Here is a 21356-nt window from a genome sequence, read left to right on the forward strand (position 1 = left end):
CCATAAGCAACCTTTCAATTGCTCTTTAAGGTTAAGGTTCCCTTTGATTTTAAAATTACGAATTTTATGATTATATTCAGTCCTATATGTAATGTTGTGGTCTATAATTATTTTGTTAAATTATGATGAGAAAGTTTACTCACATGGTAAGTATTTGGTATCAATAGGAAAAAGGCAAAATTTTTAAATTATTTTGGCTGTGGGGGTCTTAGGTGCCGGTTCATTTTGGAAAAGTGGTCTCTGACCCAAAATAGTTTGGGAATTCCTGATGTAGTTTGTTCCCTTACTTCTCGTTACAGGTAATTGCATGACTTCTGCTTTACTTCTGACTGCTGATAATTGCCTGTATTTCGACAAGTGGGTTAATTACCCCTACTTGATTCTACAAGTAATCGCGTATGATAAAAATTAACCCTCATACGAAGGCGTGCGCTAGTTATTTTACTATTTTTAGCATATCTCTTGACGGTCGGCTGTCGATAATTTTAATAATGTGGCTTGATTTTTTTTTCCAAACAAAATTAGTAAAACAACGTGAGGCTGGAAAGGCGCGCTGGATCGCAGCGCAGGTGCCATCCGACGTATCATTTGAAGTTTGAAATTTAACTGATAAAGAGCGCAGTTGGCGACGCGATTTCAATCTTAACGGACGTCCTTCCTGCTACCATCAGACGCCACCGACGCCGCCGTCACCGACACGATTTTCACGCGAGTGATCATGCCACCTGACAAACCGCCTCCGAGCTAAAGGTAATTTTCACTTGAATACACTTTCATCAACCCCTTATTTTATCTCCCCCGTCCAGTGTTATTTTTACCGTTCCAACTTTGTTTCGCGACGCATTGTGAGGCGAAAGCGTCGGCGACGGCGATTTTAATGCATCACCTACGAACGAATATGCACCACATTCATATTATAATGCGCCCTTTATTAAGGGATCCATTCAAAGCGACAAATAAAATTCAATATCCAGTCGTTAAAGAGATGTTGCACTTTGCTTGCAATTGACGGTCCCCGTTTTGCATATTTTAATAACACGGGGGGCGACGCGAAGAAGTTAAAATTCTGAACGGCGTCACTGTCCATTCTTTAATTTGTTGGAAAGCGTTTTTTTAGGTTTAATTAGCATAAACCCACAATACCAGAGGGAATGTAAATTAGCTGTTCACTGAATTGTTTATTAAACAATTACGTTTTGTACTTATGCAAATTTGCCAGTTCTTCTCCTCCTTCCTAGATTATTTGTGATAAGCAAAACCGCTAATACGCTGGAATGAGGGTGATCGAACCTTTATCTGGCGAAAACTGGAACAGGGCACCAAAAATTGTAATGAGACCAATGGCGCTCCTTAAAATCGAATTAAACGTCTCTATTGGGTATTGAAGGAGTGTCTCATGGATCTATTCCGCGACCTCTGCTATCAATTTTAATTAGCCGATTTAGATTTCTCTATTACACGCATGTTTTGCACGCAAACTTTGGATAATAAGTGCAAAATCGGTGAACTAACAATTGTTAGTATAGAAAGAAGCCGCGTCGCACGTACTCATTTAATCAAATTAAGCAATCAATTGGGACTTCCCTCCGAAATTAAAAGGTGCCAGAATTCTGCTCAGAATCTGGCTCAAACGGAACAAAAAAAAATAAAGGCGCATCATCCGCGTTGTAGTGGAAGCAATTCTTCTCAATTATTTAATGATCGCGCTAATATAAAAGTGGAAAACGTTCGTAAATTCCCCTTAATTGCGAAAACGCAATTCGTTTGTCTACGCATCATTAATTGCATTTGCATAGCGTCTCTCTGTGCGAGTGTGTTTTTTTTTTAGTACCAGGAGCGATGGGGGTCGGTCTCTGTTTTAGTGATCCGTTAATAAAACAAAGGTGGTAAGTTTAAAAACTGATTACATTTAATGAAACGTAGGTACAAACAAGTTTCGGGGAATTTTTCTCATTTCCCTATAGGATTGGGTTATTAATTAATTGCACCCCTTTTTCATTGATTTACTTGTTTATATTACATATGAGAGTAAACAATTATAGTCGTAAATTAATTGTTTTTCGTCGGAAACGAATTTGGTTGCCAGTCAACATTAATTGATCCATAATTTACGTGCCGCACATTTGGCGTTTATTGTATTTCGGCGAAGGGGTGGGTGGGTTGAGGTATATGTGCCAATTATCTTTTTTAAATTACATTACAACTTTTGGGTTGTGCTTGTTATGCAACCGTGACTTGCGCCGGTCAAATCTCAAAGAATTTCGTTACCTTAATTATAGAGTTTTCTTGAATTAATGGTTTCCGGCCTCAGTACTTCTCAAAAAATAGGATCTCCCCAAGGATTACTGCTGAAGTTTTTGTATGACTACCTCTTCATATGCAAATGATTTGGCAATGAACTTTTTAACTATATCGTCTGCTATCAAACAGCCTTCAGCTATCGAGTTATTATTAGGGGACTAAAAGGCCAAAATTTCAATCTTACACGCTGAAAATGGCTAATTTGCATCTTTCGCTTTAGAATTATAACGTGAAAACAGCTGTATCGAGGGACGTATGGCGTGAAAGTTCACTTAGAAAGCGCGGAAGACAAGAAAAGTGCCAAGAAGGTAAAAAGCAAACGCGAAAGAAAGTTGTTTTGATGATGGAGGAGGCGCGAACGCCGTAAAGAAGATAAAAATCAAAGCAAAAGGAGGAAAGTGTGAAAAAGATGTAAAGGAAGAAGGTCTAAAGAATGTGTGAAGGGAAGAGAGGAAAAATTCGCCACCTAGTTATGATATAGCGCAAATGTAAGTTTTTAAATGAGAAAGCTCCCTTTTTCCCATCAGCATTGAATTTTACACTGGAAAATAAGCACAGTCTGTAATTACGTCCTTTATTTGAGATCAAACAGAGCAAATGAAATTATTTGGGATTAACCTGGACAAAACGAACACTTGTGTAGCTTTTGTAACACTTTAAATTATTTGACTTTCATTTAATACAAAGAAATACACAACTGTGCCATAAAACAAAACAAAAATATATTTCAAAATATGTTTATTAGTGGGGGTGCACGAATCATGTATTAATTAGTATAAATTAATTACGTAGGCGGATTTATGGCTCAGTGGTAGAGCATTGGGTTATAATCCGGAGGTCGGGTGTTCGAACCTGGGTTGAGGTGAATTTTTCATCTGTGGCGGAGATGGAAATTACCTTAGACCAGTTCCGAGCATTCTACCGGCTACTCCGAATTAGGTTTTCATGCAGTTTTCCTAATTCGTAAGGTAAATACCGGAGTAACTTAAGACCTTCTGCAGAGGCACCTCTAAGTAGCATTATGCGGGTCACTCTGTAATTGGGCGCATGCCTGTTGAGGGTCCAAAACAAGAGAGGGATAATAAAATAAAAAAAAAAGGTCGATACTCGATGTAATGCAGGGGTGACGGTAAACTTGAGTCTTTAACAGTAGTTTCTTGCGCAAATTACCTTTTTTAGAGCCTTTCTAAAGCAGATTCGAGCCAGGCAACGACCTGTAGCGCAATAGTGATAGCTGGCTACCGTGGAGTGGCCATAAAAAGTATTAAAATATCAAGAATAAGTATGCTTTAAAAGTATGGAAAGTGCAAAAGGTCTTTTGGTACTTTCCTTGAACTTCTTGGCAATTGACGAGGTTCTAGAAAACACACACTCAGGCTTTCCATAACCTTCAAGGCGATTTCCAGAGCTCTATGGGGCCGTTTCGGAGCATTTCGTCGCTTTCAGGTCATTTCTAAAGCTTTTCGGAGCTTTGTCAAAAATCATTTATCCTCTCAGAACCCTCTGGGCACTTTTCGGAGCGGGGAGGGGGGGGGGTCTTCCGGTATGTTTCTAGGTCCCTTCAGTGATTACGAGGCTTGTATGATTCTAGGGAGGGCACGGAAGGTTTTTGGCGGGCTTTGAGAGGTCTGATCGAAAAAATACGAATCGTTATGGATTCTACGCACCAAAATTAGTGAGAAAAAGTGTTTTCCCGAAAAATTTTGCAGCAGTCGATTTTTTGTAAAAAAGGAAGGTAATACACTGCCTTTTTTTGAGACCGGAGAAAAAATTGTCTGAGATCGACCGGGAAAAAACATTTTCTTATAGAGTTTGGCCCGTAGAATCCATAATTTCAAACAGTTCCACGATTGGACTACTAGATCAAAAGTTACAGCCCTTTGAACTTTATATATACATAGTCGAAATTTTTATTTAGTCCATAACCTTTGATTGAGAGGTCTGATCGAAAAAGTACTAATTGTTTTGGATTCTAAGCACCAAAATTAATAAGAAAAATGTTTTCCGGAGAAATTTTGGTGCAGTCGATTTTTGGTAAAAAAGGAAGGTAAATAACTGCCTTTTTTTGGGCCCCGAAGAAAAAATTGTTTCAGATCGATCCGGAAAAAGAATTTTCTTATAGAATGTGGCCTGTAGAATCCATAATGTCAAACAGTTCCAAGATTGGGCTACTAGTTCAAAAGTTACAGCCGTTTGAATTTTTTTTCGAAATTGGTTTCTAGTCTATAACCTTGGATTGAGAAGTCTGATCGAAAAAGTACTAATTGTTTTGGATTCTACGCACCAAAATTAATAAGAAAAAGTGTTTTCCCGACAAATTTTGGTGTAGTCGATTTTTGGTAAAAAACGAAGGTTATACACTGCCTTTTTTTGAGCCCCGAAAAAAAAATTGTCTCATATCGACCCGGAAAAAAATTTTTCTTATAGAATGTGGCCTGTAGAATCCATAATTTCAAACAGTTCCAAGATTGGGCTACTAGTTCAAAAGTTACAGCCCTTTGAACCACTATTGTTATCTTCTCTATGTTTATTTTCATGTTCCTCTTCATTAATTCCTCTTTCGGTAATTAAGTTTGCATTATGTCGTTTTCTGCACATATTAGTGACTTCTTGTACTTTATTAGGCACTGCATTTAAAATTTCGTCCGCAATTAATTACCACCCCTACCCCTCTTCTCGTAGACCACAATCAAGTGTATTTTCGTTTCATTGCCCATCACACTTTTGTTTCCTCGTATTGTTTCCATTGTCACTCAATCGAAGGTCTTTTCCAAATTGAAAATCGCTAGGTATTTTTGTATGTTTTCAGTGCGTTGTGCTATCGTAAACAAGTGATCTTGTATATTCCTACCCTTCTAAAATCCACTTTGATCCACCTTATTTCTAGTACCTACCTACTGTTCTATAAATCTTTGAAACGACACTTAAAAGAGTTTTTTCGTCGCATGAAATTTAACGTCGCAAAATCAAACTTAAACGTTAGTATCAATTTTCCCCATAAAGTTTCGTTTCCGTGTGCGCGGCATAAAAAATATGACCGAAATTTATATTGAGTACTTCATTGGGTAAATAATAAGGGTTGGTGTATATAAAAATATGAAAAGGCACCGCTATAAAAGTAAACAAAGTTAATATTGAAAGCTCACTTCGATTAAGTGCCCTGCTTGCAAATCAATTAACTGACCAACCCTGACAAATTCATACTGCACAAACGGGAGGCGCCCGGTATTCAATTTAATTATCTTGGTACATTTTAATTTCGATTCGTTTCGCGTGCCGATTCGAAGACAAAGACTACGCTCGTGTAAATAAAAAAAAATCTGTATACGACGACAAGTTTGTACGTGTTCGATTGCCATCATTTTCCCTAACTGCGTTTCCACCATTATCCTGGTAGATCATCGTCCTTTCACTTCGGCTTCCTTTAATGGGAAGTATCCACCCTTCTCGCTAGCTGTACGTTATACGTAATCTTTTTTCTTATATTTCGAAACATCAAACAGTTATATAATGCATTTACGCTTAAATTAATTGATCTTAGTAAAGCTCTCGAAGTTATAATTAAGTTATAGGGCAGGTAAGTTGGTAGGCTCATGCCATTTACTTGTCAATATGACGCAGTTGCGTATCTGCCGTTTTGACCCCTCAATGGACCGAATTAGAGCATATTAATTTCTCAATAAAAGCAGGTGTTATTTGAAGAAATTGTATAAAATTATAAAATAAAAGTCTCATGTCTCGTCTCGGTTCTACAGTCTTCCCCAAACTGTGTAACACCCTTAGCACTGTACGAAGAGCTTTATGCCAGTTGTAGGTAAATGAAGATGGACTATTTCTTTTGCCTGGGGGGTATTCCATACCCCCCAGACCACCCGGTTCTAGATTTTTCCCCAAAATGTGTATTACCCTTAGCACTTACACCAAATTGTTTCGAAAAAGCCTTAAGACTGAACGTTTTGAGAGTGAACGTTGCACCGGGGGGTCTGGGGGGTATGGAATACCCCCCAGTATACGAAGGTCTTTATGTCAGTGGTTGGTAAATGATGATGGACCATTTTGCCTGGGGGGTATTTCAGACCCCCCGGTTCTACAGTCCTCCCCAAACTGTGTAATACCCTTAGCACTTACACCAAATTGATTATGTTTAAATAATGTATAAACAACCCCCAAACTGCCCTTGAATAATAAATTTTTGTCTGGTTTAAGATTGCCAAATATTTTAAGTAATTTAAACTATAACATACAGGATACTTATAATGCGGGGGTTGTAACTTTCGTAATACACCGAACATTTTTATTTCGTTGATTGATTATGTTTAAATAATGTATAAACAACCCCCAAACTGCCCTTGAATAATAAATTTCTGTATGGTTTAAGATTGCCAAATATTTTAAGTAATTTAAACTATAACCTACAGCATACTTAGAATGCGGGGGTTGTAACTTTCGTAATACACCGAACATTTTTATTTCGTTGATTGATTATGTTTAAATAACGTATAAACAACCCCCAAACTGCCCTTGAATAATAAATTTCTGTGTGGTTTAAGATTGACCAAATATTTTAAGTAATTCAAACTATAACTTACAGCATACTTATAATGCGGGGGTTGTAACTTTCGTAATACACCGAACATTTTTATTTCACTGATTGATTATGTTTAAATAATGTATAAACAACCCCCAAACTGCCCTTGAATAATAAATTTCTGTATGGTTTAAGATTGCCAAATATTTTAAGTAATTCAAACTATAACTTACAGCATACTTATAATGCGGGGGTTGTAACTTTCGTAATACAGAAACATTTTTATTTCGTTGATTGATTATGTTTAAATAATGTATAAACAACCCCCAAACTGCCCTTGAATAATTTTTCTGTATGGTTTAAGATTGCCGAATATTTTAAGTAATTTAAACTATAACTTACAGCATACTTAGAATGCGGGGGTTGTAACTTTCGTAATACACCGAACATTTTTATTTCGTTGATTGATTATGTTTAAATAATGTATAAACAACCCCCAAACTGCCCTTCAATAATGTTTTTCTGTATGGTTTAAGATTGCCGAATATTTTAAGTAATTGAAACTATAACTTACAGCATACTTAGAATGCGGGGGTTGTAACGTTCGTAATACACCGAACATTTTTATTTCGTTGATTGATTATGTTTAAATAATGTATAAACAACCCCCAAACTGCCCTTCAATAATGTTTTTCTGTATGGTTTAAGATTGGCAAATATTTTAAGTAATTTAAACTATAACTTACAGCATACTTAGAATGCGGGGGTTGTAACTTTCGTAATACACTGAACATTTTTATTTCGTTGATTGATTATGTTTAAATAATGTATAAACAACCCCCAAACTGCCCTTCAATAATGTTTTTCTGTATGGTTTAAGATTGCCGAATATTTTAAGTAATTGAAACTATAACTTACAGCATACTTAGAATGCGGGGGTTGTAACGTTCGTAATACACCGAACATTTTTATTTCGTTGATTGATTATGTTTAAATAATGTATAAACAACCCCCAAACTGCCCTTCAATAATGTTTTTCTGTATGGTTTAAGATTGGCAAATATTTTAAGTAATTTAAACTATAACTTACAGCATACTTAGAATGCGGGGGTTGTAACTTTCGTAATACACCGAACATTTTTATTTCGTTGATTGATTATGTTTGAATAATGTATAAACAACCCCCAAACTGCCCTTCAATAATGTTTTTCTGTATGGTTTAAGATTCGCAAATATTTTAAGTAATTCAAACTATAAGGGTTGTAACTTTCGATATACAGTAAACATTTTCGTTTCTTTGATAGATTATGTTTAAATAATCTGTAACAAACCCTTAAACAACCCTTTAATAATACACTTCCGTCTGCTTCAAGTTTGCGAATTTTTTTAAGTCATTCAAACCATTAATTCCATACCCCCAGACCCCCCGGTTCTAGATTTTTCCCCAAAATGTGTAATACACTTAGCACTTACACCAAATTGTTTCGAAAGAGCCTTAAGACTGAACGCTTTGAGAGTGAACGTTGTACCGGCGGGTCTGGGGGGTATGGAACCCCCCCCCACCCCCGTGTACGAAGGTCTTTATGTCAGTGGTTGATAAATGATGATGGGCCACTTTGCCTGGGGGGTATTTCAGACCCCCCGGTTCTACAGTCTTCCCCAAAATGTGTAGTAGTTACTCTTAACACTTAGACCAATTTTATTAAAAAATAACTTAGGACAGAGCGTTTTGAGGGTGAACGTATCATCGGGGGGCCTGGGGAGTATCGCATACTCTGCAAGCTATACCCTTAGGGAGAAAAAATCAATCTTCATGCCCTACAACGGTCGTAAGATATTCGTTACTAAGTCCCCCCCAGATTACACACTGAAGTGAGAAAAATTTGGGTCTTAATCTTCTACTTCTTAAGATATCCCGATCGGTTATTCGTGTTCTGTTGCCGTTTCCGGTTCCGTAATTCCCTAGACTTAGGGGCCTTTGCTAGTATTGCGTTTCTTCGTTTTGTGATTGTCAACTTAGTTCCCTTAAAAAAAAAAGGCAGCGGAAAATGGGTTAAACCGCGGATGAAATTGGCACGTCTATTTTTATAAAAGGTTTAGTAAATACGTCAGCCAAAGCCGTAATCGCAGCATGAAGTGATCACTCGAACTGCTGTTTGTCGCCATTACGTACATCATTTGCATTTAGTAGCGGTTATCCGATCTAGAATATTGGCAGTTGAAGAGTCTGCAAGTGTACCTAATTTAGCATAAACCGAGTTTATCTTACCTGAACAGATTAAAGCCTACTTCCCTTTCATCGAGCGGTTATCTCATTCAAGCTCATCCTCACCCTTGTAATTCGTTAGTAGGTAAACGGATCAAAGGTGGCAACCGACCGTAAAATATTCTTTTCTCCGATTGTCGTAGGGGAACTTTTGATATAATTATAGTTTACTATTAAGGGATGAATTTAAGCGATGCTATTGTGAAATAATAACAAAATTCGCTGATTTACTCAAAACGAACGTAGCAGAAAGTCTTACTGTGTTTTTGTGACTATAGGAAGGTATTGTGAAGAGAAGAGCGCATTTCAGGAATACAAATTTGCACTTCCTAGAGCTCTCTCAGTATCGAAAGTTCTAAAAGTGCCCGAAACTACGTTTTAGTCTGTTTCAAAGCCTTTCAAGAACTTTCTGGGAAACACCTATAGCTCTTCCCATAGTGTTTTCAGTTTTTTAATGTTGCAGATAATATTTTTAGAAATCTAGAGCGACATCGGGGCGCCATCAGGTTACCATCAAGTCGATAAACGATTACTCATTGGCGATAATGAATCGACATGGATCATATTCCATTCTAAAAATCGTTTTTAAAAATGTTGCTTCAATTTGAATTGCCAAACATAAAGCATCCATGATTAAAAATATGGGACATTGTTATTAACCACAGAATTCATTGTTCCAGAGATGCGTTTAACGGCGACGCTTCGGTGGTAGCGACAATCAAGAAATGGCCGCGTCCGAACCGAACGAAAATGAAACCGGCGCCGGCGACGGTAAAACGGAAACCGAACCCGACGAAGAGAAGAAGGCGAACGGCAAACAGGAGAAGACCACCCCCAACAAACAGGCCAAAGACGTAACGAGGGTCGTTGTTGTCGCGCTAACCCCCGACCGCCGTAGGGAAACATGGGACAAGAAGGTCGAGTTTTTACTGGCGGTAATCGGATTCGCCGTCGATTTGGGCAACGTCTGGCGATTTCCCTACATTTGCTATCAAAATGGAGGAGGTAAGCGCGCAAAAGATCCAACATCTCGATATTGGATGGCGTACGATTTTTTTTCTAAGTAGGTCGGATTACAAATTGATTCATTACACCGTATTCATCTCGTCGCTTACGCAAACTTATTGAATTACGACGACGAATGTAAATTGTAATCAGTTTATAATGCGAAAGTTTCAACTTTATCAATGGAGCGGTAATTCGTCTTGTAACAGACGTTCGTAATCATTTTAGGTGCCTTCTTAATTCCATATACAATCATGCTAATATTTGGCGGTTTGCCGTTATTTTATATGGAATTGGCGTTGGGGCAATTTCATAGAAGCGGGTGCCTAACAATATGGAAGAGAATTTGTCCTGCTTTAAAAGGTGAGTGCTTTTTTCACTTGTTATTGCTATTAAATAGGTTTTCTGTGTAAAACTATTAAGTACTTTTCATTTTAAATGTAAGTAGTATAGAAGTTCTATCCACCACAGATGGGGTAATATTTGAAGAAAATGCCCAGAATGTGGCGAAGATTTATGTATGCGAGAATTTGAAGACGAAATCTGCGGAACAAATTGTACGCGAAAAAAGACTTTGCTATATATGTTTGAATGCCGGTCACAATGTAGGGAGCTGCAGGAAAAACAAATGTAAAGCGAGACGTCATAAGTTGTTACACGAAGATATCACCTTTTTGTCACATAATCACTATGACAACCGGCCTCAAAATGCCCTCAGCAGAAATGAATGGGTGGTAGATTAGTGCCATTATGACATCCCGGAGCAAAATGGTTTAATACAAACACCCTATGTATAACTATCATTACACCTTGTGCAATGTCAATTTGGTCCCATCGGAACAAAATGACCGATCAGTTAACGACCTATTGGCACCGGTACAAAATCATCGATCCTTCATTACATCCTATACCCGGTGTCCATTTTTCGAGTGCCACTATGGGGATCTCACTTATCTTAAGAGATAGAAAGTTGGTTAAATGAGGGCAAAGTTGCCAATTTTCGTGCCGAATAAGAAACTGAAAAGAAATTTGAAATATCTTCAATAGTTTTGAAGATGTCGCAAAAAAACGAAAATTTCTGATTTTCGTTTTTAATTTTTTTTATGATAAACTAGATCGGAATGGAGCTCGCTGCGCTCGCTCCGACCGTTTCCGACGCCGTTTTGGTATCACCCGCCGAATTCGGTGCAACGACGGACACGGACATTTGCATGTCGTATTGTATAAGGTAAAAAAGCGGCACAATTCGATTCGGCTTAAAAAGGACCAACATATTGGTCAGCTCTTCTTTAGTCAATTTCATCGTATAGGTTGGTAAAAATGCTTCGCATTTTAAGTCTCCGCTAGAATGCGTTTCTCATAAATACCGCCGAAAATAAGAAAGTTACGTTTTGCGACCGCACCGCCTCGCCTCTCACACGTACCCAATTTGCCATCGATTCTAAAATGTGGACGAGTAATAATGGACACCAATGTAAAAAACTGCGTCGTCCTAACTCTCGGCGTCTCCGCATAAACGTCAAAATATGAAGAATGCGCATTCCGAAAGCAATGAAGTGTGGGGGTGGTGGGGACATAAGACCCTAAAGTAGTTGCCATCCTGCCTCACGCTTTTTATAGAACCGTAGAGCCGTTGACACATCGCTCGGCTTCGCCTCGCAGTTTGAAACACAAAAGAAGGCCTTGCCTCGCCCGTATACCGAAATCGCCGTCGATTTTAAAATGTGGACGAGCAATGTGGGAGACCAACATCGAAAACCGCATCGTTCGCTAACCCCCGACGTTTTTGAATTAACGCCAAATTATGGAAAAAGTGCCATCTGTATGCAATTAGGAGGGGGGGGGTAGGGGTAGGTTAACGTAAAATCATAATGTAGATGCTACCCGGTTTTTGTAGAATTGCTCGCGTAGAATCTTTGCCCAGTTGCTCGGCTTCGCCTCGCTCATTTGCGACGCAAAAAAAGGCATTGCTCGGCTTCGGCGGCTGTGCCGCCTCGCCTCGCGCGTTTTTATTCGATTCACCGTCGATTCTAGAACGCGACCGATCAATTAGGAGACCGACGTAAAAAACCGCATCGTTCTATCTTTGGGCGATCCCGAATAAACGCCAAAATATGAAATCTACCGATGAGGAGAGGTGGGGAGGAGGGAGTGTCGGATGTGAAGTCGAGGGATACAAATACGACCCCAGAATAAAAACCGCATCGTTCTAACCCTCGACGTTCCCGAATTAACGCCAAATTATGGAAAAAGTGCCATCTGTATGCAAGGAGGAGGGGGGGGGTAGGGGTAGGTTAACGGTAGATGCTCGGTAGAATTGCTCGTTGCTCGGCTTCGCCTCGCTCATTTGCGACGCAAAAAAAGGCATTGCTCGGCTTCGGCGGCTGTGCCGCCTCGCCTCGCGCGTTTTTATTCGATTCACCGTCGATTCTAGAACGCGACCGATCCCTAAAAATACAATTTTTAATTTTTTGAGAAGAGTGCTTTGGAAAAAGAAACTGTCAAACATTTGTTCAACAAATGAACGTTTTCTTTTTACAAAGCACTCTTCTCAACAAATTAAAAATTGTATTTTTAGAAAAAATGTGATACTGAACCACCATGTGTGATATATCGTTGTAAAGAGAAAAAAAGACGTAATCTTAAAATGTGAAAATTCAAAATGGCGCCCATAAGAAAAACTAAAGTTGCCACGTGTTTCTCCGTCATCTTGAAAGTTATTAAAAACAGGATGCCATATTTGAAATCTCCATTAAAAAATGTCCGAATAATGTGTTAATTAGAAATGTCTACTACGATTAGCTTATCATGAAAAAATTAAAAACGAAAATCAGAAATATATCTATCTATATATATATCTTCAAAACTATTGGAGATATTTCAAATTTCTTTTCAGATTCTTATTCGGCACGAAAATTGGCAACTTTGCCCTCATTTAACCAACTTTCTATCTCTTAAGATAAGTGAGATCCCCATAGTGGCACTCGAAAAATGGACACCGTGTATATTTACAATCACAGTAAACGATTCAAGTCTTCCGCACAAATTAAAACTTAAATTTACCGTAAATCCCCAGCACAATTTTAAACTTACCGCCACAATATGGCGCAGCCAATCGGAACGCGGCACTGTGACGTCACAATAGGGGAGGGACTTTTACTACCTTCTTCTAAAGGAAACGTTTCCCAGGCTTGGCTATAGCTCCTATCGAGATCGAAAATGTGATAAATTCGAGACCTTTAATGTACCTAGGTATCGGAGGAACCAATGGGCAAAATTGGGAACGGAAGACCACGAAACGTCATTAGCGAAGAAGATTTAAAATCGGGAAGACAATGGACAAGAGGAAGGAATTAAGTTTTGGAGTGAAAAATTGGCGAAAAAGATACTCCAACTCGAAAGACCAAGTGGTTCACAAATAAAGAAGAGCGAAACGGAAGATCTGGAGGGTTAGTTTTAATTGTGCATTCGGGAATGTGAACGTGGTTGAAAGGAAGATTGGGAAAGATTACCCAGGGAAGGGTGGGATTGTGCGGGTAGACGTGAAGACTCCATTGTCAGAATTCACATGGAAGGGAGAGGGGTGCCAACAACCCTTGCACTTGGGTAATAGGCATTGGGGGTAGTCAATGAAGGACGCTCTTCTGAACTGAATACTCCCCTTTCCAAATCTTTGAGATGATCCTGAAAGAATCTGTTTTGGCTACCGGACCGATACCCTGGTATCCTTCCAGGTCAAAATGATACTGTAAAACCATCGACAACCCACCCTAATTGAAATGTTCTAACTTTATGCACAAAAGAACCGTTGCGAGAGATGAACGAAATAATTAATTCTAACGCTCCCACGAGGTATTTACTTCGTATCGTAAGCAAAGGAAATATTTAAGGCGTCGGTTTCGATGTAAAAGAAATAAATTGGCGATTAAGCCCAAAGAGCGTTTCATTGTTTTTAATTTAAAATAAAGGGGGATCCCGTTTCATTACGTCCCTTTTGAAAGAAGTGATCGGAGCTATGGGAAATATTAAACAAAACGATGATTACGTCGAGCACTTCCATCTATCACAATGGCACACACACATTTTCCAATTACTTCTCGTACTTGAACAGTTTCTCCTTTGTGGAGGAGCTTTTGACGTATGTACGTAGGTATTTGCCAACAATTGAACTTACCTTTTAAAAGAGATAATATAGAATCAATGCGGGAGCCAATAGAAGTTGATTATTTGGTTAAAGACGTGCGAAAAACAACAGAAACCTTTTAGTTAGAAGTGGAATTGTAATTTTGGCTCATGTTCAATTCATTACCAGTTTATCTTCGGGCCTTGACTGAGAGAAATAGTTCTGCTTTTAAGCGAATGGACGTAAAAATATTATAATTTCAAATGAAATGCGATGAATTACTTTTATCTTTACGGATTTTCGATTTTAGGTGTCGGCTACGCCATATGCCTAATAGATGTTTATATGGGAATGTATTACAACACCATAATAGGATGGGCGGTCTACTATTTAATTGCCTCTTTCCAATCGGAGCTTCCGTGGACGAGATGCGACAACGTGTGGAATACAAAAAACTGCAGACCGGTCACCACCCTCGATCCGTTTGTTAATTCCACTAGTCCAGCCCGAGAATTTTTCGAGTAAGTGCAATAACTTTGTTTGTAATGCTCGAATCCGTGTCATTTCTGTTAAGTCTGTAGGTACGCTAATTTACATATAACACCGAGGATAATTTCCGACATCGAGCATCTTGGGATTAGGCCGGATTAACGTCAGCGAATACTTTTCAGTACGTGTAGTACAATGGAGTCGATCGTAACATAAATGAAACGAATAATCCTTGCACCGTCGTGTAATAGATCTTTACAATAAAAGGGGGTTGAATCTCCCTTCTTCAAACAAAAAACTTTTTAAGTAAACTCGGAAATTTTTTAGGCCAAAAATAATTCCTACTTTTTGCTCTTTCTCTGAATTTTTTGCTTCCTCCACTAGATCACCAGATAGTATGGAAACTTAACCGGTAGAGATGCGTCTTGTTAGACCTTTATAATTACTAGTTCCTTCTGCGCTCTCTATCCTCACCCTCTGTTGTGCTATTTGTGCAAGATTTCTAACTCATTTTCCATCTTTTTCTCCTTCTTCCTTCTCTTTTCGACCTCAGCCCGTCTGTATCTTTCGTAATGTTTAATTTTTAGTTCTTTATCCTCGCGGTCAAGCATTCTTTCACCAATTCACTTTCTCTATGGCCGTTTCTTCTATTCTTACCGCCCTGAACCCCTACACCATCCTTAATTTCTCCCTTTTTGGTTTTTTCCTCTAATACACAATTTGGTGTCCTTCTTCCGTTTAACCCCATTTATAATATCTTCTTTGTACTTCTTTCATTTCCTCCCATTCCTTCTATCCTCATATCTCCGTTCCGCACATGAGCACCTCTCCCCCTCTGCAATTCCACCTCATCTTCTCCTTAATTCTCTTATCTGCCCATTGGACCCCAGCAATTGAAGGTCGTGTGGTATGTGTAAGGAAATGCACAATTTTTGAGCTTTTTACCTCTTCCCATTATTTCCTTTATGTGTTCTACCTCCGTTGCCATGATTACTGCGTCGCCGAACTACCATCCTTTTTCTCCAATTCCTTTTCCACCAATCTGTATAATACATATATGCAGTCGATCGTTCCCCTCCCTTTTCTGAAGCCCATTTGCATTTCCTCCAACACCCTCTTCTCTTCCGTGTCTCTTTCTCTCCGTGGCACGTTTCCTTTCGTCGGTCTTTTTAATTGCTACTCTGCTGTGTTGCCTTTCCTGTTATCTCATCTTCTTCAACGTTCTCTCTTTCTACCTCTTCTTGCTATTGCTTTCCAATTGTATTTTCCTCCCCCTTCTTTTTTCTTTGTTCGTCACCTTCCAAAAATCCTTTTTTTGTTTTTATTTCCCTGATTTTCTCTTCGTTTTCTCTTTACATACTCTTTTGTATTTTTTGCTGTTCTCTCGCCTCTTTCTCTATATCTATTTCTCTCTTCTCTCTTTGTTCCACTACTCCTTCATTTTTGTCACCCTTCCCCTTCAGTTATTTGTTTCTACGCCATTACTTTTTTAATACTCTCCTTTAGATTATTCCACCCCTTCTCTGTATTTCCTCCTATTTCTTTTCCTTGTTCATTTAGGCCCTCTCTATACAGCTCCACCGTGTCTCTTGTCCATAACTGTCTATCCTTAAAACCTTAAATTCGTCTATTTCGTCCAGTACTCTATAACTTACATTATCAACCTCCATCTTCCTCACACGTATGTGAATTGTCCGTCCCTGTCTCACTCCATATTTACGTTTAAAATTAATTCAAATAACAATTCTTTCTCTTTGTTGTACTTTCTTGTGTTTCTTTTCCAATTTCTACCCATTTTTCTTTAATTCCTGTTCTGGAATTAAAACCATCCCCTAATGTTAGCCCCTTTTTATTCCTTCTCTGTTGTATATTGTTATCGCTCTCATTTTTTCCCCTCGACTTCTACTCGTCTGATATCTCTCGTTTCCTTTTCCCAATTCCTTTTTTTTAACCTCTGTATATAGATATCTGCTTTTGCTCTCGCCTGTATATATCCCTCAAATTCCACAATTTGGTTCTTCCACATGCATTCATGCGGGTTCCTGTTCATTATTTTCTCCCAATTCTTTTCCTCTATCCATGATTATATCATCCCCACGACATGAGATCCTCTTAAAAATTCCCAAAATTGAGCGTCTTTACCAGCCACCCCTGCTACATTCCAAAATATCATTTTCATGTTGCCCATTTTTATTTCGCTCTTTTGCTGTTATTTATTTATTTATTTATTTATTTATTTATTTATTTATTTATTTATTTATTTATTTATTTATTTATTTATTTATTTATTTATTTATTTATTTATTTATTTATTTATTTATTTATTTATTTATTTATTTATTTATTTATTTATTTATTTATTTATTTATTTATTTATTTATTATCCCTCTTTTCCCGTTCTTTTACTCTGTTCTCACTAATTCTTTTTTTTTTTGGTACTCCATCTGTATATTCTTCTTCATCTTCTACCATTTGTTTTCTGTATCATCATCTTAGTTTCTTGCCGTTTCCTCTTTCCGCAACCTCTCTAATTTCTCTCTGTACCGTTCCATCTTCATATATCAACTCGTCATCAGTGTATATCCCGTTCCTCTTTAACTTGTGCTTTCCCCTCATAACCGCCCTCTTTTGTTCTTATGTTGTTCTCTATTTTTTCCCTTTCTCTCCTATTATTTTGCTCTTCGAGTTTAGTTATCACTTCTGTCCTTTTCCTCATTGCTTCTTCCTTCTCGTCATTTCCACTCTTAATCCTCCTATTTACTCCATCATCTTCTCTTTATTTTTTCTATTTGCTCTTTTGTCTCATTAGCCGCTCTTCTTGGATTCTCCTTTACTCTTTCCATCAATCGACGTTTCGAATTCGATTAGCTACAGGCCTTCGAATTCTTTGCACCCACGGACGGCCTTGTGTTAATTTTAATTACGATTTCTTAGACTTGAGCTTCGTCAAGACTCAAAATCGAATTGTTCTCCTGGTTACTTAGATTTGAGCTCTACGACGGCTCAACCCGAAATGAACATTTCCCCTCTCTCGGAACCGACATCGGCAAAATTGGCAGTTTTCAAGTTTCCTTATCAAAGATCTTATTTTGCTCTTCGAGTTTAGTTATCACTTCTGTAAGTCCTGTTCCTTATCTCATTGCTTCTTCCTTCTCGCCATTTCCACTCTTAATCCTCCTATTTTCTCCATCATCTTCTCTTTTATTTTTTCTATTTGCTCCTTTGTCTCATTAACCGCTCTTCTTGGATTCTCCTTTACTCTTTCCATCAATCGTGACTCTGACGTTTCGAATTCGATTAGCTACAGGCTTTGCACTCACGGACGACCTTGTGTTAATTTTAATTACGATTTCTTAGACTTGAGCTCCACCAAGACTCAAAAGCGAATTGTTCTCCTGGTTACTTAGATTTGAGCTCTACGACGGCTCAACCCGAATTGAACATTTCACCTCTCTCGAAACCGACAAGACACATCGGCAAAATTGGCAGTTTTTAAGCTTTCTTATCAACAATTGGATATGATTCAGGCAAATAATTCCACCACATCAGGATTGTATCTAGGAACATTAGCCCATTCAAGGGCCCCGCTTCTGTCCGTAAGTGAAATGATACTAAGATCGACTACTTTCAGGCGAGAGGTGCTCGAACAATACCGATCGGATGGGCTAGATCGCATGGGACCCGTCAAACCCGCGTTAGCGATGTGCGTCTTCTCCGTATTCATCCTGGTCTACTTCTCGCTGTGGAAAGGAGTGCGGAGTACCGGAAAGGTAATACGACACGTCCGTCCGGTTAAAAACGAGGATGTTTCAGGCCGTTTGGTTTACGGCTCTCGCGCCCTACGTCGTCCTAATCATCCTGCTGGCGCGAGGAGTTTCCCTTCCGGGCGCGGCCGAGGGGATACGCTACTATCTGACGCCCGAATGGTACAAGTTGTACAACACGAGGGTTTGGATAGACGCCGCCTCCCAAATATTCTTCTCGCTCGGTCCCGGCTTCGGTACCCTACTCGCGCTTTCAAGCTACAACAAATTTAACAATAATTGTTATCGAGACGCAATATTAACAAGTAGCATTAATTGTTTAACAAGCTTTTTGGCCGGTTTCGTTATATTTTCCGTGCTAGGCTATATGGCGCATGTACAAAATAAGAGTATCGAAATGGTCGGCCTTGAAGGTGAGTCGATGGTCTTCGACCGGATGCTCGACTAACATCATCCGCTTGCAGGTCCTGGCCTTGTATTTATAGTGTATCCAGAAGCAATAGCAACAATGACCGGATCAGTGTTTTGGTCCATAATATTCTTTTTAATGTTAATTACGCTTGGCCTAGATAGCACGTTTGGCGGTCTGGAGGCGATGATAACGGCGCTTTGCGACGAGTACCCGAAACTCCTAGGACGGCACAGGGAGATTTTTGTGGCCGTTCTCCTCTTTGGTATCTACATTTGTGCCTTGCCCACGACAACCTACGTAAGTTACACCCCCCCCAGACAGTCAGCCTGGTAAAGTTAGCATTGCAGGGTGGAGTGTATCTGGTGAACATGCTGAATGTCTACGGGCCTGGACTGGCGATCCTCTTCGTGGTTTTCGTGGAAGCCGCCGGAGTTTTTTGGCTTTATGGCACCGACAACTTTGTCAGGGACATTGAGAAAATGCTCGGGCACCGACCGGGCCTGTTCTGGAGGCTGAGCTGGAAGTACATCAGTCCCGTATTCCTCTTGGTAGTATTCCACAGTGGTCTCAATTGACACTTACCGATTGTTGTAGACAATTTTTATATTTTCCCTGTTGGGGCACGCCGACATGTTGGGAACCGAGTATGAGTACCCGCAATGGTCGATGTACGTCGGATATGCACTCACGGGGTCTTCCATTATATGCATACCGTTGTATATCGTGTATAAATTTGTAATTACCCCGGGAAATGTGTCGCAGGTTCGTCAAATTTTGACCGAATTAATCTCACTGTTATTTTGCAGAGGTGGAAAATGATGTGGACGGCGGAGCACTCCTCAGAAAACAGCACACTAACATACTGTGGAGGTACGGAAGTGTGACCCCTCTGTGCTAAAAGCGCCTACACGACGGAATGGTTAGTTTAACCCTTCCGACTTTAATTTCAATGGGTAGGTAAAATTGACGGCCATAACTTACCTACCCCCGTTTGATAGATTTATACAAGTTAAACGTAGTAAGTGTATAGGCTAACTAAGTGTATTTATTTCCAATTACCAAAGGAGCAGCCATTGAATACATACATAAACAAACAAACAAAAATTGTTGTTCCTCGTCTGTAGCCTAGTTGCCTGTACAAGAAAACGGATGCCATGGATTTGCCCTTACTAATTAAGGCCTAACAATAATGCTCGTTCCCGGAAAAAACCCAGCCATTTTTTTCCTAAGGGAAAGCCGCGGCTAATTCATACGATCCGTTTCTTGAGCGACAAGCCAAGAAAAAACGAATTGTAAATAGTTCCTTAAAATAAGCTGTAAATATTTACTTAAATGTTTGTTGTTGCTAAATACAATCGTCGTCTGCGTAAGGTGTACATAAAAATTAGTACCCATTTTCTGTTGACAAGTCTCTGCGAGTGTTGGTCACTTAAACAGCCATAAGGCGACAGACACCAGCGCAGAAAATCGATTAGTTTATGCGTTAAAACGCTTACAACCATGACGTTACCATAAATCTATTATTAGAAAGGCCTTGTATAGTTTTTTATTAATAAATTATTTTTGTTTAATCGTTGTTATCTGTCACCTGTGTCCAAAAAAGCCGTTCCTTCCAATAACCAATCGATGAGTGACCTGAGGTTGAAAATCTTGGCCTGTATTACCAAAGTTACAACCCCTGCATTCTAAGTATCCTGTAGGTTATAGTTTGAATTACTTAAAATATTTGGCAATCTTAAATCATACAGAAATTGATTATTCAAGAGCAGTTTGAGGATTTTTTATACATTATTTAAACATAATCAATCAACGAAATAAAAATGTTCGGTGTATTACGAAAGTTACAACCCCCGCATTGTAAGTATGCTGTAGGTTATAGTTTGAATTATTTAAAATATTTGGTAATCATAAACCACACAGAAATTTATTATTCAAGGGCAGTTTGGGGGTTGTTTAAACATTATTTAAACATAATCACTCAACGAAATAAAAATGTTCGGTGTATTACGAAAGTTACAACCCCTGCACTCTAAGTATGCTGTAGGTTATAGTTTAAATTACTTAAAATATTTGGCAATCTCAAACCATTCAGAAATTTATTATTCAGGGCCAGTTTGGGGGTTGTTTATACATTATTTAAACATAATCACCCAACGAAATAAAAATGTTTGGTGTATTACGAAAGTTACAACCCCCGCATTATAAGTATCCTGTAGGTTATAGTTTGAATTATTTAAAATATTTGGTAATCATAAACCACACAGAAATTTATTATTCAAGGGCAGTTTGGGGGTTGTTTATACATTATTTAGACATAATCAATCAACGAAATAAAAATGTTCGGTGTTACGAAAGTTACAACCCCCGCATTATAAGTATCCTGTAGGTTATAGTTTGAATTACTTAAAATATTTGGCAATCTCAAACCATTCAGAAATTTATTATTCAAGGGCAGTTTGGGGGTTGTT

General features: G+C 38.7%; 1 protein-coding gene across 3 annotated transcripts; it reads left to right on the top strand.

Moving 5' to 3' along the window:
• Positions 1 to 626: 626 nt before the first annotated feature.
• LOC116180579 (sodium-dependent serotonin transporter) lies at positions 627 to 20416 on the top strand. 3 transcript variants are annotated; one of them, XM_031500651.1, is made up of 10 exons: positions 627 to 750; positions 9776 to 10100; positions 10329 to 10463; positions 14534 to 14744; positions 18344 to 18482; positions 18526 to 18889; positions 18941 to 19185; positions 19236 to 19436; positions 19483 to 19650; positions 19695 to 20416. In XM_031500651.1, exons 2-10 carry the CDS (start codon positions 9821 to 9823, stop codon positions 19770 to 19772), a joined length of 1821 nt encoding a protein of 606 aa, XP_031356511.1. In that variant the 5' UTR covers positions 627 to 750; positions 9776 to 9820; the 3' UTR covers positions 19773 to 20416. The 3 variants fall into 3 exon arrangements, with proteins under 3 accessions (XP_031356511.1, XP_031356512.1, XP_031356513.1); XM_031500652.1 differs by lacking the exon at positions 627 to 750 and adding an exon at positions 1799 to 1886; XM_031500653.1 differs by lacking the exon at positions 627 to 750 and adding an exon at positions 2730 to 2789.
• The last annotated feature ends 940 nt before the right edge of the window (positions 20417 to 21356 follow it).

Source organism: Photinus pyralis, unplaced genomic scaffold (genome assembly GCF_008802855.1).
Source record: "Photinus pyralis isolate 1611_PpyrPB1 unplaced genomic scaffold, Ppyr1.3 Ppyr1.4_LG9, whole genome shotgun sequence".
NCBI lineage: Eukaryota > Metazoa > Arthropoda > Insecta > Coleoptera > Lampyridae > Photinus > Photinus pyralis.